Below are 20,256 nucleotides of genomic sequence, written 5' to 3'. Positions count from 1 at the left end.
CAATACTGCTAATTACCTCACCACTGTGCTGCCAGCTGCAATCGTTTTTCAAATGAAAGTCCATGTGCTCTGTTAGCCCAACCCCCACAACTGTGGACTCAATAAAAAGTCCTTGATGTCCACTTGACAGTACAGTAGGACTCATTTACAGTGGATTGCACAAATGGGGCTTGATGCAGAATTATGTCTTCCATGTCTCGTGTCTCATATCTGTGATATTTCCTCCTGTAAAAAAACTATTGGACCAAGGTTGTTTTGAAACGTTTGTATTGCATAAGGTTTCCTGTGCACCTCAAATTATACTATGATTTATTATAAGTTGCACAAATTTTCCACAGTGGAAGTTGGACACATTGCAGAAAGAATGATTTCATTTGTGTCATATTATTCATCAGAAGCTGAGACATAATAGGGATTTCTCACAGTACTTTAACCTTACACATGACTGCTGACTCGTAAAAAATACAATTGCTCATCGGCTTTCCCCATTTAATCAAAAAAAAAAAAAAAAAGTTCTGTTCCCTTTTTTTCTCCTCACAATGAAATTATAAATGTAACAAAAACAAACAAAAAAAAGCCATAGCAACAAGTCCAGGCATGTTGTTTGTAAGTGTGTTACTTGACCATTCCCAGTCATAAAGGTACCACACCACAGGTATAATTTTGTCTTTGAATCCTCTGCTGAGTCTGATGACGCATACCTGAACCAAAGCCCATCCTGTTTTGCTGTCATTAAATTTTCCCCAGTCAAAGTACAAACAGAGAAAGTGAAACCACATGTAATGACCACAAGCAGAATTTAGATGCAGGTGGGACTTTTCAAGAAGCGCAAATAGTAAACAGTATCTCACAACATTTTTAGAGTTTCACTGCTAATTTTACAGTTACACCATGTTTGAAGCATATGTGATTATCTTGGTAAGTCAGATGGAAGATAAGACACTGATAGTGACTTGATATAAATACAGTGATGAGTTAGCTGAACTGTTCAGTCAGCAATATGTGGTTTAAATATGTTGCAACACTTCTTATTTTGTATAGTGTGTACTATTTTTATCTCTAGTTGTGGTGTGAAATGTTTTTAAGGAAAAAAACGTACAGAGGCAAAACGCTTCAGAGTTTAGCTTTACAATAAGAAAAGTCCCCAATAACTGAATCATATACTAATACAAAGTATCATTATCTTATTCAGTCTTTAACTGTATTATCATGTTGTTACACACCTTTAAGCTTCCGTTTTGATATTAGAGGAAAAATAAAGATAGAAAAAAAAATTAGCTGTGTTGTATTATACACAGAAAAAAATCCTAACATTATAACAGCTTCTTCATAAGTGAGGAACTGAATAATTTATTTCAACATATATTTCATCATAGAGCTGAAACTCTCTCCTTCTCTCCCATCTTGTTCCTCCTGTCTGTGTAACATGCGGTGAATAGGAGAAAACAGGGCCAGTCCCTGTATGCAGATTTAATCTGTTCCTGCTGTGTCTGCCTTCAGTAACATACGGGGAAAGTACCATTTGGATTACTCTCTGCTCTTCAGATACTTAGGGCACAGCCGAACACAGTTAGACTATAAAACATCATCATCACATGTACACACTGAGCTCAGGAAGCGAACTCACACACATCAGTGCTCAGCAGAGGAAACTCAGGACTTGTACAGTCGTCACTTCGTAACATCTGTCTTCCTGCGTTCCCCGGGCTCAGAGCGCTCTGAACACTGCTGTCAGACTGACAATGCCACAGCGCACCCAAAATTTCCTGATCCATATCCTCCTGTTGTGGACCACCTTAATTTCCATAATCCAGATTGCGATCATCATCTTCCTCTTCACAGCTGGACAGAAAGGCTTGGTGAGAACTCTTTGAATAGCCTCAGGTTGAACTTGTTCTGCTGCATTAATTATGGTTATTGTTGATTAGACAAAAAGTGAACTTTTTAAACTTTAGTCTACAGCGTGGTCATTTTTAATCAAATTATACGAATACCAGAAAATATCAACACCTGTGCTGTACATCTGTTCTTTTTTTTTTTTTTTTTTTTTTTTTTTTGCGGTTTTGGCAGTAGCACAGCTGGTGAGAAAGACACCTTTGCCTGTGGTCTACATTTGGTTACAGACCCCTGTAATGACACACCATAAAAGAAAGCTTTCGCATAACATTCAGGAAGCTAACAGTTTTAGATCAGTTGGTTTAATAAAACAAAACTCTGCAAGAATACAACGATGGGGTTGCCTCACTTCATTCAAAACGCATGTCAATTACTGGGGTGATCTAGAGAAAATCTAAGTCTAGCTTTGTGGTTTTACAGTAACTAAACATGTTAAATGTTTAAACAGTGGAGAATGCTTCTTATTGGCAACAATTACCTAAAAGAAATTGGACAACTGATTTGGCAGCACTATTGTAAAAAAAAAAAAAGCAAAAATTGCCTAAATTGCACCTAAATTTGGCTCAGTTTCAACAGCAGCACCCCCCCACCAAAAAAAATAAAATAAAAATAAAAAACCTCTCTTATACTAATTAGTATAAGAATATATTTTTTGCTTTTGTTTCCTTTTCCAATCTTAGGACAGTAGTGCTGTAGAACCATCCCAAATGCCATCTGTGGGAACTGTTAATTCGGTAAGATATCCAGAGTTTCCGAGATTTGTTCAGAGTTTCTGCGTCTTCTCTTGACCTTTGTGTTAAATATTCTTGGAACCTGTATACTTTGTTTGTTTGTTTGTTTGTTTTTTTGGTCATGGAGATGTTCTGCTGATGTTACTTATATTCACAGTGCAGATATTCCAAATGCACACCTCCTGCCCGATCTATCTCAGATTAATTCCATTTCTTATGAGTTACGTATGTCAGACAGTCTAACCACTCTCCTCCTCTCTTGGAGGAAGCTCAGTGACGTCATTGCCACATTCGGGGAAATGCCACTAAACTCAACTGTTGTCTCTTCATTTTCCTTCTGAAGATAGTTCACAGTCTATACTGTTCTCAGTGTGGAGACAGAGGTCCCATTGTCTCACATTTGATAAACTGCAACCTCTCTGGGTTTAAATGCGTCTCACTGGAAGTCATGTTTGCACCACATTAAATGTTACTATTCTGAGACTGATAAATCTCTCCCTCTTCTTCTTTCAACAGTTACCTTCCAATAAGCTTGTCTTAGGCGAAGGAAAAATGCTCACCTTTAAGGCGACTAAAGGTAATGTTTCTTTTCTCACCTGCAGTTATAAAATTAGTCATGTCACCAATCAAAAGTTGTTGCATTCACAATTTCCTCATCAGAAGAAACATGTAATTATATCAGCTACAGCTCAGTCAAATGTACTTTAAGGACTAATTACAGTATGCCACCATTTGCTTCAGGGAAGACTGTCTCTTTCAAAATAGGATATTGAGAATACAATTCTAGGAAACCAAATTCACCTCCTGGAGCATATTTTCTGTCATTCACAGCCGAAGGTCAAATAAAGTGGACTGCAAATCGTCCAGACGACGCTCTGATTTTAGAACGCGACAAACACCTGATGATGATGGTGGATGGATACCTTTTTCTAAATCTTCAGGTTACACTGTCTGCAAAGGCAGGGTGTACAGGATCCAATAACTGTAATGTGAGCCTGGTGAAAATACAACCGGAAAAAACAGAAGTTGTCCTGCAGGGCTTGATCAACAAAGAAACCCTCAGCACAGGTATTCTCAGCAAGGTGGAAGAGCTGGGTGCTGGAGAGAAACTGGTAGTCAACATGACCTCTTTATGCGATTGTGTTGATGACAACTTAAGTAAAACTCACCTGGATATCATCTTCATGTTACGGCCTCAGATGTCAGTTAAATAATCTAAATTCTTGGCATGATGCAGGTCACCTTTGCAGCTCTGGAACCAAACCTGCTCTGACTCTAGTTGAGTGTACTTGTTGTTCACTTGGGACTAAACAGACTTTGATTTTGGCCTTTTGACTGCCAGACCAGCAATTCACCTAATTTTTCAGACAGATGCATAAAAAAGCTGAATTCAACAAGAGCTTGTTTTTTTTTTTGTTTTTTGTTTTTCTTTAATCTGGAGGTTGGATGAAAACTTTGTCCCTTTTCACATTCAGGTCGACAAAAAAGAAAAAAGCTAACCAAAACCAGCATTTAGAACGATCCAATGATGTTTAATTTTGTAAAGTAGATATAGCAGACCTGGAATCGGTCTGTCGTTGTATCATCACTACAAATCTGTTTCTTTGCTCATATGATTGTACGATTCTTTTCTTTTTGTTTTTTTTCAAATTCACACTTGAAAACACCGCTGTATGACACAACAGCATGCTGAAGGTTGCTGTTTTTTGGGGTTTTTTTTTACATGTTATTGTGTGTATTTAATGAATTAGAAAACCAAAGCTGTAATGTTTTCATTGTTCTCAAATAGCTTTGGTTTTTTTTTAAAGAAACCTTGAAGCAGGTATTTCAGATTTGATAGCTCTTACTTAAATGTTCAAACTGTATTTCTTTGTTAGAGCCTCCTGTGTTTAATATATCTAGTAGTTAATTTCAAGAATGTATTCTAAGGAAGTGCCACATTTAGTGGCAGGAAATTGCTTTTTTTTTTTTTTTTTTTGTTTGCACAGATCATACTTTCTAATGTCTGATATTGTATGAATTCTGTATTTAAGTTTATTTATTTATTTCTAGCACCAAAAATATGGGCAATATATGATTCAGACACATTATGGATGTAACAAAAACCCATAGGTGTGTCAGCTAATTATCTATGAATGGCTTTACAGTCTGTGCCATTCATTTCTTGGTAGTGAGTCACTGGAATATGGATACAGAGTTTTACTTGTTTTCTGAAAGAATGTAGTTCATATTTTAGAAATCTGAAAAAAGAACAAAGGTTGGGATTTACTTGATTAGATGTGAGCAACGACATACCTAGGTGTTACATTTTAAGCCAAAATTTAAATGTGAAATGACTTGATAAGCTCCAGATATCTTTGACTACTTGTACTATACATTATGACACGTGAAAACACAAGTCACGGTGGTTAATGTGGTAAGTTTCGTGTGTTGAGAGATTTGAAAGAAATATTTGCTTTTGTCACTTTTTGTCATTATTAGTTTTTTCAATGCAAGAGTCAGCTGCTTATGCATTCAAAAAGATATTTCTGGGAACTGTTAAATGCTTGTGTTTAAATCTGACTTCAGCAATGTTAACTGCTGTAATGGAAAAAATATGAGAATGTCATAGTTAAAATGTTTACTGTCTTTATTACATTTGACATGACTGTAAAAAAAAATTAACTCAATGTGGATCAAATGAAATTATAACAATGAAAAAGGGTTTTTGGTTTTGAGTCATTTTTGAGACCCTGGAGGTGAAAGTGAGAGGTCATGAGTTAACTTTGGGTTACCGCATGATCACTAATAGAAAGCTACAGCGGGACCCTCCCTGTCTGCATGCTGTCGAAGAATATGCCCTCCAGACTCTGACTATACAAACAAAATAACTTTACTGTCATCCAAGCATTCAGTCACATCTACTGACCTACATCACAGTGACAGAGCTACAGTAAAGCAGCAAAAAAGGTCACTGGAACATTAGTCATCACGATCGAGAGACATATTTTCCAACTTTCATTTGAAAACTTTTGTTTTCCAAACCTCAGCCACAAATGAGTCCTGTATCTCTCAGTGCTCTGTCAATTAGCTGTTGCCAACACAGCTTTCGATTACACTGAAGAGGTCCAGGATGTAAAAACTGATAGCAGCCATACTAATCTTCCACCCACTCCAGCTCTTTTATTAGAGGCCTTAGATGCATCTGCATGGGTTGGTGTGTTTGCTCCCTTCCCACTACTTTCCACTGCCCAATGTCAATGCAATAAACAGTGTATCCGCACAGAGAACGTTAATAACCTCTATACATAATTTTTGCCCAGATGTCATGGAGAGAACTTGTGTGAACTGTTAGCCACTATAAACATGTTTACAACATGCAGTTTTTGCCTAACACTCTCACACTTTCTTCTGGTAACTCCTGTAAGAATCTCAAAGGATTCATCAGAACAGAAAATGCCTGAGATGAGTAACAGCAGAAATCCAGTCACTGCAACTTTGACCGTGATTCAAAACGGCACTGATCAAATCTTTGAGGGTTCAAATTTTCTTCACCTCACGTATTATTCTCCTGGCCTGTAGAGCATGTTGTGTGACTCGCCCGCTTTTGCAGATGTCCACTACTGAGCTATAATAGTGCAATGCACAGACAGAAATATCTGTTATTTAGTGACAGACTAAAAAATATTAGTATTTCACTCGCCAAAACTAAACAGCAAACTTCTCAGATGGTTGGCACCACTCAACAGGCCACATTATTTCCACATAACTGCCATTTAAATGCTACTAAAGACAGCACCGCACAAACACAGTGGAAAGGTCCAATTCAGGTGAAACCTAGCACACACACAGACTGGCTACAGCTGTCTGTGGGCACATGCCAACCAAAGTGGCACTTCTGTATCCACCCTGTAGTTGCTATGAAGGAGCAAACTATCCATTTGGGCCCAAACTATTGTTTTAACCAAGCTGTAAATATGCTTTTTAAAGCTGTAAAGTTGGGCCTTTTCACATGGGAGCCTGTGGGGGCAGACTCACTTTTGAGGACAGCTTCAAGTGGCCACTACAGGTACTGCAGCTTTCTTTCTTTTTTTTTTTTTTTAACCACTTGACTAAAACCATCAACAGTAAATAAGATGGAGATGGATCACCCATTGATTTTGGACTCCACATTTCAACAGTAGTGTTATGGGCACATTTTTTTTTTTTTTTTAGGGGGACTAAGGTTGGATAAGTAGTACTGAGTAATGTTCTAATAAAATACTGGAATTTTACACATCAGAACTAAAAGACAAACTTGTGGGATGTCTGCACCTCGCAGCAAGCCACAGTATTAGTCAGATAATCTATTAGAAATGCTCCACGAGCACGGACACTAAACTCTAACTCCAGTTTCCTAATGGATAAGCTGTAATTCACCCCACTCAGAGTTGTTTTGAGGGGGGGAAGCACCCACCTGGTCAGAATTGTTATTTCTACCAACACAAGGGGACAGCATTTAGCTGTGGACTGTTTGCTGTGCTTCTCTTTCAGTTTTGCTTTGCATAGAAACATTACTCTCTATAAATGACGTATCATTATATTAAAACAAATTTTTAAAAAAGCAACAACAACAAAAAAAACATACATCTACATAAGAGACAGATTGTCTTATTTTAAAAGTAATTCATAAAAATCGACAGTGTCACACCATATCAATATCTGAGACAGACGTGCTTTATAAATGGAAAATGTTGATTTCGTATGTGGAAGTGTAAAGATTTTGGCTCATATCATAACCAGTGATAGAGTACTCCCATCCCACACAAATTCTCTGTACAAGTCATGTTTAGCCTCGAAACTACACAGCTGATACAGCTCGCTCTGCTGTGCTTCTGTCGTCTCTCACACTTCACAGGTCAGCCAGCGCTGGAAGATCATGACTCACACGCATGTTCGTGAAAGACCAGAAGACGTCTGAGCGGTAGCCACTCATTCAGCCCCATGGATAACTAAATTCTAGGCTGTAGTTCAACTTTCAGCTGTGAAGTGTGTTTTCCCAATTTGAGTAATCCATAGTTGCCTAAGGGAAAATTAATTAGAGAAATCACTCAGCCTACACACCCACCTGTATATATTCACACATACACACACACACACACACACACACACACATGTGCATGTACGCACACGCACACACACACACACACACACACGCAAAACGTTGTTTCATTACATTTTAACCAGCCATTGCTCTCTGGGTCTGGGGTTGGAAAGTGAGTCAGGCAATCTGCTGCTGTCACCCCCCCCCCCCCCTCCCGCCCTCCCCCCCCTCCAGCAGCCCCCACTACCACTTCCTTTTCAGTTTACAAATATACAACTCTGTGGGTGTCTTCTTCGAACAGACACAGATGAAGGGAAAGTATAACAGTGACTGCATGGGAGATTCGAAAAAAGGGAAAGAAAAAAAAGCTTCAAAGAGCTTCTTGTTCGAACAGACCATGTCATGCTTGGGCGTATGAGGTATGACTTGAAAAAGATTATGTAATGTAGTGAATTAAAGTAAATCGTGGAGTAAAACATACCGACCTGAATGTGTAATAATCCTCCCAACCCTGAAGAAGATGGTATTTTCCACATAGACCTTAAAACTTTATTAATGCTGCTGCAAGAATACATTCAAGTAAGAAGCAGTTGATATGAGGACATTTCACTTTGTGGGCCACTGTGGTATTAAAAATAATGTTATTTCCTCCCGTCACTGCTGTGTGGTTGGACTGAGTTTACTAAATGAATTTACTAATATAGAGACCACTCAGCCTTCAACATTGCCTCACCTTACATGACAGGAAGTGAATAATTTACTGAACATAGCCAAAGAAACAGACTAGAGAAACCAAACAGTACATTACATTATGATCTGTTTATTTCATTGCACTGTATGCATTACTGTATATAAATACAGCAAAAATTAGGTCAGTTATATCATTAAAAAAAAAAGACTTCATAAATAGTGTGCAGTATGTGTTACAGCAAGTACAGAAAAAAGGTTACAGTTTAATATGAACACTCAGTTCATATTAAACAGTTTTTTGTTTTTTTATATATCTATTGGAAATCATCTTTTAACAATCAGACTTTGAATTTAAAGCGAATACACAAGCATGTAAGCATATAAAATTACCCTGATATCAAACTGTTGTTTACACTGCTAAAACAAAGTCGAGAGTTACATGTGCAGAAAGAAAGCTGGCAGCACAGTCCTGCCCTTTGCAGCGTGCTAAGGCACAAAGAGGATTTCACACTTGCTTTCTTTGTGGTTATGGACCTGCCTTTACATAACGGAGAGAATCAAAACCACCCCAAGAGGACTTATGTGTTTTAATTTACTCTCACTCAGAGCTTTTAAATATCATCCTGGCATTTATATCATATAAGCACCAAAGATGTTCTCAAAGGGCTTGTGACGTACAATTTTTGAGGTGTCACTGACTTGCACGGAAATACCATCACCCTCGTAAAAGTGAAACACTCCACCCAGGTAACTGTTGGATTCTTGTTTTTTGTTTGAGTGTAAAGAAAATTTCCTGGACTGCAGGAGGGTGATATTCCCATCATACTTGTTGGTATGCCAGTTAATATGATGGCGAAAAATGTCGTTGTCTGAGAAGAAAACCTTGGAATAGACATAGTAATAACCCTCTTTCTGAATTATAAGCTTTTTGTCTTCGTAGGTCATTTCATAGAGGAGAGGGTCTGCATTCATGCTCCATGCCATTTTATGTTTTTCATGAGCTACATCTTGTCCATCTGAAAAATATGAGGACAAAAGTGATCAGTGAAGACCTGTGAAGAGCAATACGTACTTTGTTGGGTGTCTTGGCAATAAATTAAACATTACGTTTATGGCAGAGAGGGAAATACTACTTTTACCTGTCAGATGTGCAACTGGTTTGGAGGGAGGGATACCATGTTTAGCGGGAGCTGCAACACTGTCATCTGTGAGAGGAACAGATATTATGTATCTAATGTGGGATCAGCAAACTCGAGGTGCTCACCATTTGCATAAAAAGCGCTGAGCCTCACCGCTGCTCTGCTTAGAGGATGATGCTGAGGTGGTCTGCAATGAAAACAAAAAAGTTAATGTCTCAAATCATGTGTTTGCACTTTTGAGTGTATGCATGTATGCATGCATGAGTGTATGCATGTAGACACATAGAAATGTTTGCAATTGGTGGATAACAAAGTTACAAACTGAGTGTAATCTTAACGGGCACTGTTTCTCTTTTTTTTTTCTGCAGTAGGACAGCGGAAAGCAGATCATAATCATGGTACAGAAAGTAGACCACTTCCTTTTCATAACCATCCCTTGTTTGTACACTGTGTGTACAAAAAAATTATCACGTTGCTTCTCCCCATCCCCCCCCACTGCCCCTAAACTCTATAGTGCGTGACTGACTGCTACCCTAGCACCGGTGCATCAGTGCTGACAGGAAACTGAATCTGAACACCCACCGCCTCCGAAAGCATGCTGGCCCTTTCCCCACAGGGATGACAGACAAGTTGTCTGTAAATGGGCTGGACTTTAGAGTACTTCTGCATATGTACTCAGCCTTCTTCCCCATAATAGTGGAAAAAGTTCACCATCAGCGAATTTTTGCAGAAAACAAAAAAAAATTATCTTATTGGAGTTTCTATCACAAGAGCTCTTCTCTCTGCATCACAAAACCTTCCAGATAAACAGACATAAATGCTGTGTAACGAAATGACCTCATCAGCATCTTGCTTGGATCACACTGTTATTCTGTAAAGACTCTAACTTCACTATGAGATCGCAGAGCATATTCAAGTTTTAATTATTATAGCGCCAACTCTGAACAGTGGCCTCAACGTGCTAACATACAGCATAGAGTTTACACACTTTGTCGTGTCTGTTTAATGAACAGAAATCACACTGAGTAAATATTACATTTCTAGTAACTAGCTCATCTCCATCACAAAGTTTTTTTATTTTAAATACATATTTTTGCACCTACATCGTTAAGTATGAGGACATCCATGATATATAAAAAAAATAATGTGCTCAGGTTTCAAGAAACTCAAGACCTGTAGAAACCCGGTGTAACCTTAGACCAAAAGATCCTGATTCCGCACTTCTGATTAATTGAAAGTGTTATTAAAATGACTGACAGAAAATAAGTAGGAGAATGCTGTGAAAAGCAAGAAAAGAAAACTGGAAGTGAGAATAATGTGGTAAATGGTGAATAAGCTCTTGCAATGAAAGTGAGATTCAGAGGCGTTGAAAAAGATATTTAATGGAACAAAAAGATGTACCGAGACAGTGAGCTGATAATAAATCATAGGATGACATTGCATAAAGTTACTGAAATGGTCATACTTACAGGATGGCCTACAGGATGGTAGAGTCCGTAGATGAAGCATGCTTCTATGACCATGCCGCACAACGCCAAGCTCACCAGCATGAACAGCAGGATCTGAGCCACCCCGGATTTTCTTTGCATCTGGTTCAGCCTGGGGGGCACTGGAGGCCGTGTGGCGTGGGTGTCCACCACGCACACAGATGGATAATTAACCTTCTCCATCCTTTCTGGGCTTTTCCTGTAAATGGAAGACAATTTAGTGAGGCGCTCTCCTTCGGAAGTAAAGGCTGTTGCTTCAGAGACCCGTCAAAGGCAAAGAGACCTGAGAGGCAGATAAGTGTGAAGATGTTTCAGAATGGGTGGGCTCACTTCTGGTTGGTTCAAGTGGAGAAGGCTCACCAGCAGTCACATGCAGAAGTCTCGAGATGTATCACCAAAGCACCTTTGAGAGCTTCAGACGTGCACTGTAACTGCACGCTTCAAAAGGATACTCTGAGGTTAAGGGGATCTTTCCAGTGTAGTCAGTATATCAGCTTTGAAGTGTAACGGTACAACATTCAGTGAATGGAAGACCCGGCACAACGCATTTTGACCTCCCCATTCACACCCTCCCACTTCAGTGCTGAAATGTCTCCAGTCCCACTTCCTCCCTCGTTCATACTGTCTGTGGTCTGACAGCAGCTATTACAGACCAAAGTTTAAGACCCAAATTTAAGAATCAAACCTAATTTCTTTTGTTACTCAGAGCAAATTTGTGACTCAAAGACTGAGTGCGGAGTGGTGAACCTGCCTTAAGTGGTGAATTTAAATTTAAATCTTTTCTCCTACAGCTTGGTTATTTCATGAGGAAGTATTTTGATGTATAAATGGTGTGCATATTCCATGCAGCCATGATTCATGCGGTAATGCATGACAATGGTTAATATTATTTCTCATTAACTCCAGTAAGCAGTTAGCATCCCGGTGGTTAGCAGGAAATAAGAGTTTAGCTTGTAAAGATGGGTGACGTTAGTCTTGGGGAAAAATATGTACACACAATGGAAATTGTTTGTTTATTTATAAATTTGTGGAATATTTATCTTGATCCTCTCTGGATACTTTGCCTGATGGAAACTTCCAGTTTACAGATGGCCTCATATTATGCAGAATTCATAGCTGAATGACAATGTCAGAAAGCCTTTCAGTCCCCATGGAATCCAAGCAGCCACACAATTTCCACCACCATGCTTCAGTACATATAAAGCTGTCTTTGGTTTGTCTGCTGTTAGTGCTGCCAAACAACGCGATCTTTGTTTTCTCTGTCCAGAGCACAATACTCCAAAAGACCTGTGCGATCACTGGCAAACTGCTGTTTCACTCTAATGAGCTGCAAATGTGATTTAATGTAGGTCAAACGTGCAATCTCTTACTGATTGTAGATGCATGCACTTTTACACCCACAGCTGCAAGAGGGACCCTGCAGTTCCTACTATGACATTTTGGGGCATTTGCAGACTTCTTTTTCCATTAAACAGTCTCTTTTGGGGATAATTTGCTCAGCTTTCCCAGATAAATTGCCATTACTTTTTGAAGACTATACTTAAGGTCACAGAAAGCTTTTGAAAAAAAAAAAAAAAGGATTTAAAGGTGTGAGTTTATCTATTTAAAAATTTTATTTAAGGTCATCAGAAGTAAGAATACACGAGTGTGAATGAGAGGCAGACAGATGGAAAGGTAAAGGCAGGGTGGAGTGGGCGGAGACGAGTGTCAGAAGTGATTTGTGACAGAAGGATAGCAGCAAGAGTGAAATGGAAGGTTCACAAGATGGTAGTGAGACCTGCGGTTGCACCAACAGAAAGACAGAAGGCAGAGCTGGAGGAGGCAGAGTATAAGATGTTAAGATTTTAGTTGGGAGTGACCAGAATGAACAAGATTAAAAACAAGTATGTCTTAGGGACATCTCAGGTTGAGAGTTTTGGAGACAAAGTTAGAGAGATGAGACTGCGATTGTTTGGACATGTTCAGAGGAGGGATGGTGGATAGAGTGGACAAAGCGCTGCTGAAGATGGAGCTGCCAGGTAGGAGGAAAAGGGTAAGGCCACAGAGAAGCTTCATGGATGTAGTGAAGAAGGAAATGCAGAGAGTTGGTGTGAAAGAAGAAGATATAAGGGATGGGGAGAGATGGAGGCAGATGATCCGATGTGGTGACCCCTAAAAGAGAGCAACCGAAAGAAGAAGAAGAAGAAGAAGAATTTTTGTTTTGAATTTAATATGTTATTGATGCGAGTGCATCACCTTTATCCATTTGCACTACTTAGAGTCAAGAGGGTTAAAGTTGAGTTATATTTTTCACTTGATTGCATAATGAAGTTTTGGCTGCAGTAAGACCAGTGAGGGGCTGATTCATAATCTGCTGGGAAAAATATGATGGAACGACATCTTAGTGGCTGAGTGCTAAAAAGGATTCCTGACCTCTGACCTCATAGTAGACTTTTCATGCAAATAGAAATAAGTATCACATTACTGTTAAATACTGTTAAACACCATAAAATACATTTCACTAGAAGGGACCACATCCTCATTCAGATCTGACAACAGTTCTTACGAGAGAATGGCAGATGGAATAAGCCTGGATCTGAGGCTGTGGTTTGGGGAAGGCCTCAGAGAGGACTGGTGGTGGCTCCCGGGCCGGGTAGATCCCCGTGTACTAATATGAGAAATGAGAAAGGGGGAGTGAGGGTGGGGAACAAACCGCTTGCAGTGTGGGAAAGCATATGTAGTTGAAGAACCAGAAAAGGAGTACATGAGGTGTAGTCCTGAAATTTAGATAAACTGTTTCCAATATATTTCAACCAATTTTGACACATTTGTATTATTTAAAAAAAAAAACAAAAAAAAACTTCTAACATGTTTCCATGACCTGCTTGCTATTTGGGTTCTAAATCAAATGTGTACTAGAGTCAAAAGTTAAAGTAATGCATATGATGCAGTTGTAAACATACGCTAATAATTGACAACACGATCAAGTGGTTTCGAGTAAAACTTTCCAAACACATGCTTAGAATACATGATGCATACTGCATAATGCATACATGTACAGTAAAAGTGAGACTGTAAGTAGATAGGGTGAGTCACAGGATGCAAATGTAGATATATGATGACAAAAGCATTAGAAACAGAAACAAATCATTGCAGGAAGCATTAGAAAAAAAGAGAGAGTGAATTTGAATTTGATCGGATGTTTGTTTTCTGATGGCCCGAGGGACCTAAGACAGATTCATGAATTCCTATTACCATTTTCACGAGTAGGGAATACATTGTCAGCTAGATTTCAGGGTGTTTCTTGAAAGAGAACAGCAGGGGGAATAAGTTTAGATCTAGGCTTGAGATTGCGGTGTGGGGAAGGCCTCAGTGAGGACTCCTGGCAGATCTCCGTGCACTGATGAGAGGCGTGAGAACTGAGAAAAGGGGAGGCAAGGTGGGGTAAGAAGATGAGAACCATCAGCTTGTAGTGCAAGAAGGCATATATAGTCACAGAACCAGAAGGGGAGTGTGTGAAGTGTGGTCTCAGTTCTAAAAATCAGATAATCTCCAACTGCTGTTATTGTTACAGCTCAAGATGTGATCAGGCAGGGATGGTTTATAGGTGAAAACATTAATCAAGTAGGAAAATAAAGAGTGCTTCACACGCACATTTCACTAGTCACTCCGAAAACAGTGCAGGAAATGCTCTTACATATATATGGAGCAGTTTTTAGTCACATTCACAGCAGTATTACACAATTTTCCTTCTCACTTTATTACAATGAGTTCACTGCTGTCTGTTCTGTCTGTCACCTTCCAGTGAGTTGTAAATTGGCACTTGTTAGGTGATTTAGCGTTTCTTTGATTATTTTCCCACTTCCAAAACAATGTCAAGGATAAAATAATAAAATGACATATACTCCCCTCAGCCTGTAAATAAATGACCTGCAGCAACATTTTCTGTGACCTCTGAGATCAAAAATCACACTTCCAGTCTCAATAAACTGAGGACTTCATGTCATAATGGAAAACAAGAAACAAGGTTTTATGATTCAGTCTACTTTTATTTATTCATGAAGTCCTAACACATCACGGGTTTTTTTTTTTTTTTTGCCTTATTATTTTATGCTATTCACATGTCATCAAGCATGTGGCCTGCTTTCAGTATTTTATTTTTATCAACAGCTCCATCTACTGGACAATGGCAGGTAGTTCGCCTCCAACATTTGTGATCACACAGGAGTACAAACCAGGAATTAGAGAAAAGGGAAATGAAAAAAAAAAATACAAAATTAGTAATTTTGTCTTCGAAGTCATTTTGCAGATCTTTTTAAATGAAGGCTTTACTTCCAGTCAGCCTTTGTCAGCTCTGCTGTTCAGACCGCAAAGCGCTATTGGTCGCAACAGTGGCTCCACTCATTGAGCTTTTAAGGAAACCATCTATTGGCTATCCTCCAGCCGCCGGAGTGTGAGTAAGCAATTGCAGATATGCAGAAAACTGTGTAGCACATGTGTAACAAGTTGCTCGTAGAAAGTAGAATAAATGGACTATGCACTGCCACCCAAGCATGAAGACTGCGTCTGCACAGCTCTGTTTGTTGGCATATTTAACTCTGACTGTGGGGTTGACTTTGGGTTTGGGCCCGAGCAAAAACACGGGATTTACGTTTCTCTTACCTGCTGGAAGCACAGAGTGTTTTTACCAAAGTACCGCAATGAACGACAGCATGGAAGTTGAATACCAGGTAAGCAGAAACTTCTCTGTTGTGTGTTTTTTTTTTATTTTTTTTTTGTCCTTGTCTGTACGGGGACAGTGTTTGTTCTGATGTTTGCAATAGCTGGAAAAAAGTTTGTGTATAATATGTAACTGAAAAACAAGTGAACGTGTTGGACTTTGGTCTTGCATACAGAGAGATAAGAAAACCAGAAGATACCTGCTCGGTACTAAGCAAGCCAGAAACATTGGGGGGGGGGGGGGGGGGGGGGGGGGTGGGGGGGGGGGGGGGGGGGGTGGGTGGGGGGGGGGGCAGCCCTAAAAATGATTACTTCACCTCAAGGCATTCCCCAAAATGTGCACCTGCGCAAACTCAAAGGAACCATCGACACTTTCATTTCCAAAGCTCCACCATTACCTTTGTGTTCACTTTCCTATATTCAGATCACAGTGAGTACCGCGGCCTCTCTGTGGCTGCACCCTCTTGGCAGCTGCAGGTGGTGTGCTCTTTTTGAGTCGTGACTATTTCTGCTCCCCCCCCCCGTGTGCTGTCGTGGAGCCAGAATCGGGTCTCACGGGGCTAATTCAGCATCGTCACTGGAAGGAGAAGTCTCATTGAAAGCAACACCTCCAGTGTCCTGTTAAGTTTCAGTGCGAATACAGAAGTAAACTCCAGACACAATCTTTTTTTTTTTTTTTTTTTTTCCCAGCCAGTCAGTGACAAAATTAATCAATTCCCTACAAGGGTGCTGAACTGTATCTGATCCTGAGCTTTTCATTAACTAGTGGGTTATTTAGGTGTTGAAATAAAGACTTTTAGCTGCTCAGAACTGTGTGGCTAAAGGTCAAACGCTGTGAGATAATAGGTGAGCCACTATCAGGGCTTTAATTTGAATTTCAGGCAGCTGTTGCAAATGAACCTGTGAAGTAGTAGCGAAGCTTCAGCTGTGAACTGCAGGCCTGGGGTGAAAAGGTGAAAGAAAGGAAAAAAAAAATTGTAAATGTGTTAGTGAATTCTAGGTACCTGAAACCTCAAGCCTTTGCAGTTACTGACTTCAATCCTTGTCTGTTTTACAGGTGATAGCAGGGTCAGGTCTGGATGTTGGCTTTGCCCTCATCTCACCCAGTGGACACCGGCTGGTCTCCGACTTCAGGAGGTCTGATGGCATCCACATGTGGGTAACTCACCTAAATGCTTTCCTTTCACCACCTGCTACTCAGTCTGAGATACTCAGTCTTTCTCTCTCTCTGTCTCTAGTGTATATACTCACAAGCCACTTCATTAGGTACACCTGTTCAACTACTTGTTAATGCAAATATGTAATCAGCCAATCACAAAGCAGCACTCAGTACATTTAGACATGCTCAAGGTGTGGGAGATATTTTATTGGTAAAACTCTGAGTCCCTTAACACCAGCAGAGCATCGTTTAAACACCACAGCCTACCTGAGGATTGCTGGTGACCAGGTCCACTCCTTTATGCCTGTCTTCTAATGGCTGCGTTGAGCAGGATAATACACTATGTCACAAAGCTCAAATAATCTCAAACTGGTGTCTTGAATGTGACAGCGAGCTCACTCCAATGACCTCCACAGTCACAAAATCTCAGTCCAACAGATCACCTCTGGGATGTGGTGGAATGGGAGCTTCACATTATGGCTGTGCAGCCGACAAACTCTGCAGCAGTGTGACGCCATCAAGTCAGTGTGGACCGAAATCTCTGAGGAATGTTTCCAGCAGCCTTTTTTGAATCTATGCCATGAAGAATTAAGGCAGTGTTGAAGGCAATAGTAAGCCCAACCTAGCACTAGAATGGTGTACCTAATAAAGTGGCTGTAAGTGATTTTTTTTTTTTTTAACTTAATTCATCTGACACCTGTCTTCAAAATGTTCTTTTTCCTGCAGGGTGGATCCCACGGCTGATGGAGACTACCGGTTGTGTTTTGACAACAGCTTCAGTAAACTGTCAGAGAAGATGGTGTTTTTGAGGTGGTCATTAATAGTCAGAGCAGTGCAGGCGGAGGCCAAGATGAGTGGTTAGACATTGTAACATCAGAGAGCATGGTGGACTACAAAATGGAGGACATCAGGGTGAGAGGGCAAAATAAATTTGAATGTTCTCTGGATCTATAATTACTCTCCAAATGGTTATCATAATGACATTGTTCTCTTTAATCCAAGTGATGTCTTTCAACTACTTCAGGTGAGAATGGACTCTGTGCACCTGTACCTGGAGAAAAGTCGTCAGGTCCAGGCCGTGTTGAGGGCATTCGAGGCAAGGGACCGTTACCTTCTGGAGGACAACTTGTGGCGAGTGTCCTTTTGGTCCTGCCTAAACCTGTTGGTAATGCTCACCGTTGCCGTAGTTCAAATTTACACCCTGCGACGCCTCTTTGATGACACCAAACGGGTCCGCACATGACAAAACCGTCCTTCCCTCCATCTGTGAAAGACTGGCAGGACACACTCAACTGACACGAGCATCACAAGCTGAATTTAAAGGGAAAGTTTACACACAATTTAAAGCTGGTTCATGCACTGGATTTTTTTTTTTTTTAATGGATACTCGTAGCACCGATATTCATTACAAGTTTCATTAGGGAAGCTAGAAAATCAGCCGATCTCTCTTCAATGTTTATTGAATTTCAGATACTGCATTTGACACTGACATTTTAAAAAAAAACTAAGCTTATCAAACCACCAAACACAAAAATATCAGAAACGTCACCTCCTGACAGTGCATCGGTAAAACACAGCTTTGCAAAAGCTTCCTAAGAACTGACATTTATTTACAATCACAAAAAAAGCCACGTCCCTGATTATTCTTGCTACGTTCAAGTTAAATATTACACAAAACAGTGATGACATGCAGATGGCTCAATTAGCTTTGGCTTTTTTTTTTTTTTTTTGTACATTAATGTACATTAAGTAAAACCTGTTGTACCCATAACTGTGAGCCATCATTAATGATTCTGTTATGAATCATTCATTTTTTTTGCGGTAATGTGCCACCACTTGAAAGGCATATTTCTTTTTCATCACCAACAGAATCATGAAAAATTATACAAATCTCCAGCTGCACTTTGTGACTTGGCACCACGTCTGCTAATCTAGAACTCTGAAATGATACAAAACAAATGGCCCAGGGTCTACTGGGGAAATCAGAATGGAGAATTGAAAAATTTATTACGAGATCTCACACCATTTCAGCTTTTGTGCCCCAGAAAAAAAAAAAAATAAAATTAAATATGATTCCCCTCTGTTTGGATTCTTCAAAGTGTCAAGATTACAAATGCAGGACTGTAACAGCAATATTGGAGTGCTTCTATATTTGACAAACTAAAAATTAAATGTGCTCTTCTGTTCCCACCGCTGTCACTGATTGGAGTCATTCGTGTCTGGTCAAGGCCACTGGTTTCGACGAGGAGCCGGGCGCCTGTTCAGGACAATCAACCAACAATCAGTCTCTAAACTGGGGACACAAAACCCTTCAGGATCCAGTTATCAGAACAGCAAGGCATCGTATTGTGGCAGATGTCAAACTTTTTGTTTAAGCAAAGAGAAATAAAAAAACTTTACAAAAATGTTATAAGGGAGCTTTAAGTGTATTTAAACACTGCTTGGAGGGGGGAAAAAAAAAAATCTCAACTAAAATGAAGATCAGCTTTAATCTTTCATCAATGTGAAAAATGTATGAATATACTTGAATTTGTGCTTCAAGAGAAAACCTGAGAAGCTGTTAGTGAAAGTTGATTTGTCCCACAGAGAATCACAACCATTAAAGGCAACTGTGCTGCATGTGCTGCGCTCTGTAGTGTTCCTGCTCATCACTGAAGGGTTTGTCAGAATGCATTTCTGCAGCCTGCTAACAGAGAGTTGCCATAGGAGCGTGTGCTTGTTTTAGCCTGAGTGAGAGAAAGGAGGACACCAGGAAAAAAAACACTACATTATCTGAGAGAAAGAGAGAAGATCACACAAGACACAAAGAGACAACAACCACCAGAGCCAGTCCCTTTATTGTACACAACACCTCTTTATTTACTTGCCTTTCTAAATCAGTTCATGTTTATTCAAATCAATTAATTGCTACAGAGGCACTTGACAAGGATTGGTGAAAGAAAAAAAAAAAGTTTGCAGGGTGGTTTCCAAACCCCGTCCTCCAGATCCGGGGGTGGTGGGGGGGGGGTGGGGGGGGGGGGGGGGAGGGGGGTAGCATGAATGGTACCATCCATTAGGGAGAAAGGCAGCATGCCCACAGCCAACTATATGACAGGCCATTTACAGTATAGGCTTTTCAAGGGCAGGCTGAAGTGACAAGCACAGAGATTTAAACTCCTGCCAGTGAATATTTGTTTTAGTCGTTTCAATGAACCACATTTGTGTGGAACTGTGCAAGCTCTATTATTAAAGATCTTCAGTATAAAGAAGTGGATAGGAACATTTTATTCTTCCTGGCACTGTCACTGAAAGCCAGACCTTGGGGGAAAAAAAAAAAAAAAAAAGAAACGGCACATTCTGTCTCAAGAGCCAGTGGTTTGGGATATTTCTGCATTGTTTACAGTTTCTTCAATTT

The 20,256-nt window shown here is 39.9% G+C and overlaps 4 protein-coding genes across 8 annotated transcripts in view; 2 read left to right on the top strand and 2 right to left on the bottom strand.

Annotated features, from left to right (window-relative positions):
* The first annotated feature begins 1,726 nt into the window (after window positions 1–1,726).
* tnfsf18 (TNF superfamily member 18) lies at window positions 1,727–4,554 on the top strand. Its single transcript, XM_030735253.1, has 4 exons — window positions 1,727–1,859; window positions 2,577–2,630; window positions 3,144–3,204; window positions 3,459–4,554. Exons 1-4 carry the CDS (start codon window positions 1,743–1,745, stop codon window positions 3,839–3,841), a joined length of 615 nt encoding a protein of 204 aa, XP_030591113.1. The 5' UTR covers window positions 1,727–1,742; the 3' UTR covers window positions 3,842–4,554.
* A 4,035-nt stretch (window positions 4,555–8,589) lies between these two features.
* Window positions 8,590–15,730, bottom strand: tnfsf14 (TNF superfamily member 14). Of its 5 annotated transcripts, none has more exons than XM_030735247.1 (5): window positions 15,647–15,730; window positions 10,988–11,204; window positions 9,672–9,705; window positions 9,519–9,584; window positions 8,590–9,395 (listed from the first exon to the last, which is right to left on the bottom strand). In XM_030735247.1, the coding sequence occupies exons 2-5, from the start codon at window positions 11,186–11,188 to the stop codon at window positions 9,010–9,012; spliced, it is 687 nt and encodes a 228-aa protein (XP_030591107.1). In that variant the 5' UTR covers window positions 11,189–11,204; window positions 15,647–15,730; the 3' UTR covers window positions 8,590–9,009. The 5 variants fall into 5 exon arrangements, with proteins under 5 accessions (XP_030591107.1, XP_030591111.1, XP_030591109.1 ...); XM_030735251.1 differs by lacking the exon at window positions 15,647–15,730 and adding an exon at window positions 13,551–13,631; XM_030735249.1 differs by lacking the exon at window positions 15,647–15,730 and adding an exon at window positions 11,366–11,507.
* Window positions 15,414–18,625, top strand: LOC115784138 (transmembrane emp24 domain-containing protein 1). Its single transcript, XM_075074391.1, is given in 5 exon segments — window positions 15,414–15,714; window positions 16,761–16,858; window positions 17,589–17,662; window positions 17,665–17,774; window positions 17,887–18,625. Coding segments are annotated over 5 exon segments (696 nt in total). The 5' UTR covers window positions 15,414–15,519; the 3' UTR covers window positions 18,106–18,625.
* Window positions 18,602–20,256, bottom strand: part of dnm2a (dynamin 2a) — a 31,793-nt gene continuing 30,138 nt past the window's right edge. The window contains 1 exon segment of the mRNA XM_030735198.1: window positions 18,602–19,119. Within this exon segment, the coding sequence (XP_030591058.1) occupies window positions 19,086–19,119 (34 nt within the window). The 3' untranslated portion in view covers window positions 18,602–19,085.

Source organism: Archocentrus centrarchus, chromosome 8 (genome assembly GCF_007364275.1).
Source record: "Archocentrus centrarchus isolate MPI-CPG fArcCen1 chromosome 8, fArcCen1, whole genome shotgun sequence".
NCBI classification, from domain to species: domain Eukaryota; kingdom Metazoa; phylum Chordata; class Actinopteri; order Cichliformes; family Cichlidae; genus Archocentrus; species Archocentrus centrarchus.
This window is presented reverse-complemented; position numbering and strand designations above follow the sequence as displayed.

What these genes read in the sequence shown, in the direction of transcription:
- tnfsf18 (XM_030735253.1), top strand. Translation starts at nt 1,743, where the DNA reads ATGCCACAGCGCACCCAAAATTTCCTGATCCATATCCTCCTGTTGTGG. An exon ending in CTGTGGGAACTGTTAATTCG is followed by an intron (nt 2,631 to 3,143) that starts GTAAGATATCCA and finishes TTCTTTCAACAG; the next exon opens with TTACCTTCCAATAAGCTTGT. An exon ending in CACCTTTAAGGCGACTAAAG is followed by an intron (nt 3,205 to 3,458) that starts GTAATGTTTCTT and finishes TGTCATTCACAG; the next exon opens with CCGAAGGTCAAATAAAGTGG.
- tnfsf14 (XM_030735247.1), bottom strand. Translation starts at nt 11,188, where the DNA reads ATGGAGAAGGTTAATTATCCATCTGTGTGCGTGGTGGACACCCACGCC. An exon ending in ACCATCCTGTAGGCCATCCT is followed by an intron (nt 9,706 to 10,987) that starts GTAAGTATGACC and finishes TTTTCATTGCAG; the next exon opens with ACCACCTCAGCATCATCCTC. An exon ending in ATCCTCTAAGCAGAGCAGCG is followed by an intron (nt 9,585 to 9,671) that starts GTGAGGCTCAGC and finishes TTCCTCTCACAG; the next exon opens with ATGACAGTGTTGCAGCTCCC.